The sequence below is a fragment of the Macrobrachium nipponense genome, chromosome 8, assembly GCF_015104395.2.
Source record: "Macrobrachium nipponense isolate FS-2020 chromosome 8, ASM1510439v2, whole genome shotgun sequence".
NCBI classification, from domain to species: Eukaryota; Metazoa; Arthropoda; class Malacostraca; order Decapoda; family Palaemonidae; genus Macrobrachium; species Macrobrachium nipponense.
In genome coordinates, this window is record NC_087203.1 from 98,963,654 (window position 1) to 98,974,591 (window position 10,938).

Sequence of the window (10,938 nt, forward strand, 5' to 3'; positions counted from 1 at the left end):
CAGCGTGGTCTTCCACTGCGCCAGCATTGCTGACCATCTTTTCAAAGCTCTCTTTTGACGGGGTTGACGGAATATGTTGTAAAGAAATTTCAGGCAATTGACCTATTAATAACTCTCTCTCTCTCTCTCTCTCTCTCTGTCCTCTCTCTCTCTCTTCTCTTCTCTCTCTCTCTCTCTCTCTGTCCCTTCTCTGAGTAATATCCTTCATTCTTGTGAAACTGCAGCATCTGTTGTACTATAGTGTCGTTCATTCGCTTGACCATAAAGTAAGAAACTTTGTCAAGGACGTTTTTTTTATGATATCGAATTAATACACACCTGCATAACGGTTTTTTTTTCTTTTTGCAGGCTTAAAAGACGTTATCAAGTGATACACAACTGCATAACGGTTTTTTTCTTTTTGCAGACTTAAAAGACGTTATTTGAGTTGATACACACCTGCATAACGTTTTTTTTTTGTTTTTTTTTTTTTGCTGACTTAAAAGACGTTATCAAGTTGATACACACCTGCATAACGTTTTTTTTTCTTTCACTTTTTTGCCCGAGAGTTAAAAGACGTTATCCAGTTGATACACCTGCATAACTTTTTTTTCTTTCTTTCTTTTTGCAGGCTTAAAAGACGTTTCCTATTTTACTTTTAAAACTTTGCAATGATTCTCGTTGTAGGTTACTTGTAAGGTCGAAGAAGGATCGTCGTACTGGAAATAAATAAATGTTTTTTAGTGGTTAATCCTCTTAGGTGGAGATCCCTCTCAAGTCTCAGATCCTCACCCCCTTTAATATTCCATTCCGTGGGCTCGTTCCAGCCTGCCTTATGACTAGTTGGGGACTCCCCCCCCACCCCTCCCCACGTATTGCGTGGTTTCAGCCAGGTCTTCCCGTCATAATTAGCTATATAATCCAGATTTTATAATAGGGTCAAGGAAAAGGGCGAATAAAGGTTGTTGGATGTTTTTTTTTCTACTAGGGTGGTGTATTTCAACGTCTTTTTTTTTTTCCCGTTAATGGCTGGACTTGAATTCTGGTTTTTTTTTTTTTTCGGTTTGAAACTGAGTTTTTTTAACTCGTTCGGTTTGTAAAAACTGAGTTTAATTAATAGTTTGATTAATTATCCTCGTTCACACTATCACACATAGATACATACATACACACGCTATGCGTAAGACACTAAGCTCTCGGATAGTGATAGTTCCTTGTTGACGAGTGGTTTACGTGCTCCCCTACCAAGTCGGTAGTCCGGCGTTCGATTCCCCTTCTGCCAGTGCGGAATCAGAGGAATTTGTTTCTGGTGATTAGAAATTAATTTATCGAAGTAATGTGTTTCGGATCCCACAATAAGCTGTAGGTCCCGTTGCTAGGTAACCAGTTGTTTTCTAGCCACGTGAAAATAGCTAATCCTTCGGGCCAGCCCTAGGAGAAGAGCTGTTAATCAACTCAGTTGTCTAGATTAACTAAGATATACTTAACTTTTTTCTTGGGTATTGTCATTCAATGACCATTCACGCTGTAACTGCTGCTGAACCATAGATGTGCAGAAAACCTCCACATCATTCGCTTTGCACCTTCAGGTTGCAAGCACTCTCGCAGTTCCTGGATATTAAGGCTCTTCTTTTCCAGTATAATTCTCACTCCGTCTGTCCACCCCTTTAAAAGTCTTTCCATTTCTCCATTTCACCAAACCATCTCACAGCACTCTGGTACGTCTTTACACTTAAGCTAACCTTTCTACCACCACTTGCACCCTTTAAATTCCTTTCCCGCCATATTCTCGCCATTGTAGTTGTGTTTACGCCACGTATACTACGCAAACTTTCCTGCTCATAGCCTCAGACTTTTACCTCACATTCATGTCTTATCATCCACATGTCACTTTCGTAAAGGAAGGTCGACTCATGAATCTCTTCATACATTCCCACATTTTTTTCATTTAATCTGTGATTTGGCATACATACACACCTTGTATGACCTACATTGTGTCTTGTTATTTCAGAAAAAGAAATTTAAGAATTAACATTGTTATTTTGATAGGAACTCATCAGCAAAGTTTCTTTTCATTATAAAATAAAAATTTGTTTTTTTATATCTTGTACTTACTGAAAGCGCAGAAACCTTATTTTTTAACTTTGTTAATTTTGTTAATTATGGATAAAAAGGTAAGGTGTTATTAAATTTCTATAATTTTGTATATATGAATAATTCTTGTAGAGGAATTGTGTAATTCTGGTAGAGGAATTATGTGGATTAAACAAGAAAATAAAATAAAATTATACAAAGAACCGTCCCTCTCTCTATCTCTCTCTCTCTCTCTCTCTCTCTCTCTCTCTCTCTCTCATCTCTCTCCTGTTTTCACTATAAGTGGACTGATTGGGTCACTTATGTGTAGAGGCGATCGAGGCGAACGTCCACCAATGTAAATATTTTGATTCTGTTCGTAAACCGTTTAGCTATGACATGACGCATTACGCAAATTTCAAAGCATAGAGTAGTATACATAGATAGATGGAGAGGTAAGTAGCTAGATAGATATATAGATAGACAAAAGTATTAAACACAAACAAGGCTGAACAAGTTTCAACCATTTGTATATATCTGTCAAATTAAGATCGTCCAGTAATTCGTCTTCATAGAAAAAAATGTCAATAGAAGACCACGAATATTGTTATTTTGAACAAAAATAAATATATATATATATATATATATATATATATATATATATATATATGTGTGTGTGTGTGTGTGTGTGTGTGTGTGTGTGCGTGTGTGTGTGTGTGTGTGGAACTGATATTACAAACGAAGGCATAAACGTCTACAAGAGGATTTGTTTACTAAACATAGAAAAATCTAGTCTTTCGCCTTGTATATTTCTTATACCATATAAATGGAAAGTATCTCATTAGAATTCGTCTCAACAGGAAATAAGTACATTTTCTCTCTCTCTCTCTCTCTCTCTCTCTCTCTCTCTCTCTCTCTCTCTCTCTCTCACAATTAGGTCCATGTTGCATGTGAATAGATGGTGCTCATTTTTCTTTCAAGAGAACGTGCCAAGTTGAAAAACAGCTCAGTTACTTTACGGCAAAGCGAGAGACAGAAAATTTCAAAGGCAAGATTATAATTGTATGTTTGGTCGCTAGATTCAAACTACTTCTTACCATATTTTGCGATTTTGCGCAAGGTGTTTGTGATATATATATATATATATATATATATATATATTATATATCATATATATTATATATATATATATATATATATATATATATATATCTAAAAAAAATCACCATAACGTGACTGGAAATCTTCAAGTAATCACAGTCCACAATTATGTAAAATGTGTATTAAAAATACATAAAAGACGGGAGCTTTCGTCTACTTGATCAGTAGACCTCATCAGCCGTACTGATTTTTCTTTCAAAAATTATATACAAAAAGTTACGAAGGGCAGGCAGGACTCTGGAAACGTCTCCAAGGGAGATAACCACCAAAACAAACTCTCTTAATTATGTTATTCCCTCGTTCAAATGTCTGGCCAAAAGACGAGCCGATCGTCGTGGTTGAACTAACCTCCTCTGTGTGTTCGGCTGTTCCCTCGTCCAAAACGTCTGCATCGGCACCTGCAATGGGGGTTCTTCCTTCCAATGCCTGGGCAGGAGAAAGAGAGACAACCTGGGCAGTAGGAGTGGTGCAATCAACGTCTGTTCTAATATTTACAGTTTTAAGAACCAAATAATTTTAAAAATTTAAAAATGCATCCTCTTGGGTAAATGATTGTTTAAAAATCAAACACGTTCAGTTGCCAGACATACGTTAGAGTTGAGGGCATGTAATTGACTGGGAAGGAGCGAGAGTAATTTACAAAAGATAATAACGCAAGTAGACGCAGAGTAGTTGAAGGGCTCTTATTAATATTTTAAACGTGTTTGATTTTAACAAATCATTTACCCAAGAGGATGCATTTTTAAATTATTTGGTTCTTATAACTGTAAATATTAAGAAGACGTTGATTGCACCACTCCTACTGCCCAGGTTGTCTCTCTTTCTCCTGCCCAGGCATTGGAAGGAAGAACCCCCATTGCAGGTGCCGATGCAGACGTTTTGGACGAGGGAACTGCCGAACACACAGAGGAGGTAGTTCAACCACGACGATCGGCTCGTCTTTTGGCCAGACATTTGAACGAGGGAATAACATAATTAAGAGAGTTTGTTTTGGTGGTTATCTCCCTTGGAGACGTTTCCAGAGTCCTGCCTGCCCTTCGTAACTTTTTGTATATAATTTTTGAAAAGAAAAATCAGTACGGCTGATGAGTCTACTGATCAAGTAGACGAAAGCTCCCGTCTTTTATATGTATTTTTAAATACACATTTTTACATAATTGTGACTTTGAGTACTTGAAAATATATATATATATATATATATATATATATATATATATATATATATATATATATATATTTATATATATATATGATGGATACATACATACATACATACACACATACCATACATACTACATACATATTGTATGTGTATATATATATGCTGAAGGTGTATTTATTTCCTTTTAAACTTACTGTTTAATGTTATTTGAAGCTCAATGTATAAACTGTTGGAGAATAATATGAGTAATAGGGGCATCTAAATTGCAGTCTAACTCACATTCCCTTGCTTTCATTTTCAACTAGCCGTTTTGTGTTTGTCCACTGATATTTCTTTGGTCTGGAAACCATAACTGATGTGATATATCGAGACGTATATGTGCCGGGACGATGTCGCGCTTGCGCAGAATTGCATGGAGGCAAGAGCTGTTTTACTGGTCCCCAAGGATAATAGTGCCTTTTGGACACCATCCAGCTGCGTAATGAAGATCGTAACTGGGCAGTTAGTGTCGTTGTCGATGTATTGGCGTCATTTGCCAGAATTTAGTTTGAGAGTAGAAAAAGAAGAAAGCTAAATTTATTCTTACTGACAAAGTATTTCAACTGCAGTATTCTTGAATTCAGACTGATCTTTTGTAAGAGTCTTTTCAACCCTGATATTTTTTAATTCAGACTGATCTCTTGCTATAGTTTTTTCGGCATTGATGGTTTGTTAATGTGTTTTCGACACCAATATTCTTAAATTCACACTAATGGTTTGTTAGTGTTTTCGACACTGATATTCTTGAATTCAGACTAATCGATTTTTAGCGTTTTCGACACCGATATTCTTGAGTTCAGACTAACCTTTCACGAATTTCTTCGACTCTGATATTCTTGTATTCGAACTGATCTTTTGTAAGAGTTTTTTCAACCCTGATATTCTTCAATTCAGACTGATCTTTTGCAATACTTTTTCGACTCTTGATATCCTTGAATTCAGACTGATCTTTTGCTAGAGATTTTTCGACATTGATATTCTTCAATTCAGACTGATCTATTGCTAGAGATTTTTCGACACTGATATTCTTCAATTCAGACTGATCTTTTGCTAGAGATTTTTCGACACTGATATTCTTGAATTCAGACTGATCTTTTGCTAGAGATTTTTCGACACCGATATTCTTGAATTCAGACTGATCTTTTGCTAGAGATTTTTCGACACCGATATTCTTCAATTCAGACTGATCTTTTGCTAGAGATTTTTCGACATTGATATTCTTCAATTCAGACTGATCTTTTGCTAGAGATTTTTCGACACTGATATTCTTGAATTCAGACTGATCTTTTGCTAGAGATTTTTCGACACCGATATCCTTGAATTCAGACTGATCTTTTGCTAGAGATTTTTCGACACTGATATTCTTGAATTCAGACTGATCTTTTGCTAGAGATTTTTTCGACACTGTATTCTTGAATTCAGACTATCTTTGCTAGAGATTTTTCGACACCGATATCCTTGAATTCAGACTGATCTTTTGCTAGAGATTTTTCGACACCGATATCCTTGAATTCAGACTGATCTTTTGCTAGAGATTTTTCGACATTGATATTCTTCAATTCAGACTGATCTTTTGCTAGAGATTTTTCGACACTGATATTCTTCAATTCAGACTGATCCTTTGCTAGAGATTTTTCGACACTGATATTCTTGAATTCAGACTGATTTTTTGCTAGAGATTTTTCGACACCGATATTCTTGAATTCAAACTTATCTTTTGCTAGAGATTTTTCGACACGATATTCTTGAATTCAGACTTGATCTTTTGCTAGAGATTTTTCGACACCGATATTCTTCAGTTGCAGACTGCTCTTTTGCTAGAGATTTTTCGACATTGATATTCTCAATTCAGACTATCTTTTGCTAGAGATTTTTCGACACTGATTTACTTTTGAATTCAGACTGATCTTTTGCTAAGATTTTTCGACACCGATATCCTTCAATTCAGACTGATCTTTTGCTAGAGATTTTTTTCGACACTGATATTCTTGAATTCAGAACTGATCTTTGCTAGAGATTTTTGACACTGATAATCTTGAATTTCAGACTGATCTTCATTTGCTAGAGATTTTCGGACACTGATATTCTTGAATTCAGACTGGATCTTTTGATAGAGCTTTTTCGACACCTATATCCTTGATTCAGACTGATCTTTTTGCTAGAGATTTTTCGACACTGATAATTCTTCAAGTCAGACTTATCTTTTGCTAGAGATTTCGACATGATATTCTTGAATTCAGACTGATCTTTTGCTAGAGATTTTTTTCGACCAACCGATATTTCTTTGAATTCAGACCTGATCTTTTGGCTAGAGATTTTTCGACAAGTTGAAGGATTACTTTTCTAGAGAATGATCTTCAATTTCAGACTGATCCTTTTGCTAGAGATTTTTCGACACTTGATACCTTCTTGAATTCAGACTGATCTTTTGCTATAGATTTTTCGACAATTTTTGACATTTTTCGAACACTGATATTTCTTGAATTCCAGACTGATCTTTTGCTAGAGATTTTTCGACACCTGATATCTTCGAATTCAGACTGATCTTTTGCTAGAGATTTTTATTTTTCGACACTGATAATTCTTCAATTCAAGAACTTGATCTTTTGCTAGATTTTTTCGGCACTGATATTCTTGAATTCAACTGATTTGTTTTGCTAGAGATTTTTCGACATCCGATATCCTTGAATTCAGGGGGACTGATCTTTTGCTAGAGATTTTTGCGCACCGATATCCTTAAAGTTTCAGGACGATCTTTTGCTAGAGATTTTTCGACATTGGAATCTTCAATTCAGACTGATCTTTTGCTAGAAGATTTTTTCGACAGTGATATTCTTGAATTCAGACTGATCCTTTTGCTAGGAGATTTTTCGACACCGATATTCTTCAATTCAGACTGATCTTTTGCTATTTTCGAGATTTTTCGAACAGGCCGATATTCTTGATTCATTCAGACTGATCTTTTGCTATTTTAGAGATTTTTCGACTGATTCCGATAATTCTTGAATTCGACTGATCTTTTGGCTAGAGATTTTTTCGACATGATAGGTCTTCAATTCAGACTGATCTTTTTGCTAGAGATTTTTCGACACCGATATTCTTAATTCAGATGGATTTTTGCTAAAAGAAGATTTTTCGACACTGATAATTCCTTGAACAAACTGATCTTTGCTAGAGATTTTTCGACACGATATTCTTCATTCTCAAATTCAGACTGATCTTTTGCTAGAGATTTTTCGACATTTTTGATATTCCTTGTTAACAAGACTGATCTTTTTGCTAGAGATTTTTCTGATTCAAACTTGCTTTGTAGAGATTTTGCGATTATTCTTCAATTCAGACTGATCTTGGCTAGAGATTTTTTCGACACCGATAATTTCTTGAATTCAGACTTTTGATCTGCTAGGATTTTTTTTGCGACACCGTATTCTTCCAATTAGACTGATTTTTTGTAGAGATTTTTCGACACTGAATATTCTTGAATTCAAAACGATCTTTTGCTAGAGATTTTTCGACACGATATTCTTGAATTCAAACTGATCTTTTGACTGCTAGAAAAAAAATTGTCGACACCGATATTCTTGAATTCAGACTGATCTTTGCTAGAGATTTTTCGACACTGATATTCTTGATTCAAACTGATCTTTGCTAGAGATTTTTCGACACTGATATTCTTGAATTCAAACTGATCTTTTGCTATCGATTTTTCGACACTGATATTCTTGAATTCAAACTGATCTTTTGCTAGAGATTTTTCGACACTGATATTCTTGAATTCAAATGATGCTAGAGATTTTTCGACACTGATCCTTGAATTTAGACTGATCTTTTGCTAGAGATTTTTCGACATTAATATTCTTCAATTCAGACTGATCTTTTGCTAGAGATTTTTCGACTCTGATGTTCTTCAATTCAGACTGATCTTTCGTATGAGTTTCTTCGACACTGATGTTCTTCAATTCAGACTAATTTTTCATTAGAGTTGAGAAGTAATGTTAAGAAAATAGCTTGTTAAACAATCATGTTATGTTTTTGGCAATGCTGGTGTTTTATGTATATATTTTGTTTTCAAATGTTTCTGGATATGTAGATGTCTTCTAAAATGCTGTGGATTTTTCGTGATTTCAGTCTGTATTTTTCAACAAGAAGTAAATTTCAGGAGAATGTGTGCACTGAAGTTTAATTTCCGACCAGCTCGTGTATTTATCGTGTGTTGTTCATCATTCCTTTGAAGATGTGGACACAGATAAAAAAAAAAAAAGTTTTGGGGCATTGTTTTATTACACTCTTAATGATCATTGTAGTTTTGTTATATATATATATATATATATATATATATATATATATATATATATATATATATATATATATAATACACATATATGCTATATATACATATATATGTAGTATCTAAATATATATAATTATATAATTATACCACAGTGTATATGTATGTGTGTATATGTTTGTTTGTTTGTGTGTATAGGAACATTGCATTGTTGCGTATATTCAGAAATGTTAGATTCATTCACAACTAACTGATTAACTAACTAGCTTGGGGAATTATACGTTTGTTAATATTAATGCATATTCAGTGTAATCGAGTTCACACAAGAATGACAAAGATGGGAGATAAATCTAAGCGCTCAAAGAAGATGGCAACGTAACCTATAAAAAAGGCTGGTATAGTGTGAAAGGTGGTCGTAGGAGAAGTTTAAAAATTTAGAAGTGAATAAATATAGCTCGTATTCTTGAAATTTCTTCAGGCTTTGATTTAAGGTTCAGGGAATGGGAGGATATTTGCTCCTAGAGTTGCTGTTGCTTTACACTTCGAGAAATTAGCATCTTGCATCTTACCCTTGTGGGATTAAGCCCCTGGAGAATCTTTTTATGGTGCTCTTTTTTCTCATGTTTTACAATCATTGTTTTAATTTCTCTCTCTCTCTCTCTCTCTCTCTCTCTCTCTCTCTCTCTCTCTCCGTTTTATATATATATAATATATATATATATATATATATATTATATATATATATATATATATATTATATATATATATATATATATATAATATATATCTCATTCTATATATATATGTGTGTGTTTATATATAAATATACATACAATGTATATATGTACACATATACATACACACACACGCACTAACATACGCATAGTGATCCTCTCGTGCGGGAAGATCTTAATGTCTAATCTTTTGGGTTTTACAGTGACTTCAACTGAGCAATGCAAGAGAAGGGCAAATTTCATTTTCGATACCAATTCGATGAACAGCCGTGGCCAGGGCCATCGTCTGCATATCTGCCTCTCCCAGGCTCCTTTTGGGGCTATGTGGTGTTCACCCTTATGTCCAGAGGTTGGAGAAAATACCTTTTGTTTTTTATAGTTTTCCCCTCTCTTAGTTTTTCGTTTACGCTGCTCTTGTATTTTATCATATTCTCATTCTTTATTTTTTATTATGTTTGGTTTCTAGTTTTACTGTTTGTTAATGGTGATTAGACGTGACTAATGCATGTTTATTTTTTGTAGCATTCCGTCTGCTTTACAAAACCGATTGGTTTAATTAAGTTTAATCTTTACAACTCTTTGTGTGTGTGCGTGTGTGTATGTATACATATATGTATATACATAAATGTATGTAAATATATATACATATTATATGTATATATAGTTTATATATATATATATATATATAATATATTATAATATATGTATCTACACCATAATTAAACGCTTATTTTACTCTTGAATTCTATAATAATTTCGTTCTTATATTTTGTTTGTTATCCCCGGATAGCAGTTATTTTTTTATTTTTGTGATCATCTAGATAATACTTTATTTTCTATTGACTGCGCATCATTTTTTTATTGCTGATTTTATCGTAATAAGACATTAGTTACATAGCCCAAGTCAATGTTTTCTTCAAAAAAGACATTAGTTACATAGCCCAATTCAATGTTTTATCCTGAAAAGACATTAGTTACATGGCCCAAGTCAACGTTTTATCCTAAAAAGACATAGGTTACTCGGCCCAAGCCAATGCTTTCTTCATTTCGGGTTCTTTTAAGTGAATGAGAATGGCGCCATCGGTCCTCTATACTCCTTCAGTTGGTTCGTTATCATCTCCGTATATCTAGCAGTGACTCCATTGAGTGAAAGGACCCTAGCAATGAATGGGATAGTTCCTGTTTTGTTATCAAGACCCAGATGAGTTGGAACACACACACACACACACACACACAGACACACGCCAAGGTAAAGGCATTGTGAGATAAATCAGGGTGAATGGAAGTGAAGTGAGAATGATGAATGCGTTTGAAAAAAGAAAGGTTGAAGTATTGTGGAGATAAAAGAAGTGAAAAAAAGGTTAAGGTGGATCAGGAAGGATACGGTATAGGTTTATTGGGGTTCGTGTGGCAGTCTGAAGTGCTTGACTTTTTTTAAGTTTTCTGCACATGATTCGGCAGATGAGTTATTTATATTTGGAGTATGTATAATGTGTGTATAT

At 34.4% G+C, this 10,938-nt stretch overlaps 1 protein-coding gene across 1 annotated transcript; it reads right to left on the reverse strand.

The window, feature by feature from the left end:
- Positions 1–5,210: 5,210 nt before the first annotated feature.
- LOC135223158 (uncharacterized) lies at positions 5,211–9,337 on the reverse strand. Its single transcript, XM_064261663.1, has 4 exons — positions 9,272–9,337; positions 6,562–6,757; positions 5,865–6,134; positions 5,211–5,800 (listed from the first exon to the last, which is right to left on the reverse strand). The coding sequence occupies exons 1-4, from the start codon at positions 9,335–9,337 to the stop codon at positions 5,211–5,213; spliced, it is 1,122 nt and encodes a 373-aa protein (XP_064117733.1).
- Positions 9,338–10,938: the final 1,601 nt, after the last annotated feature.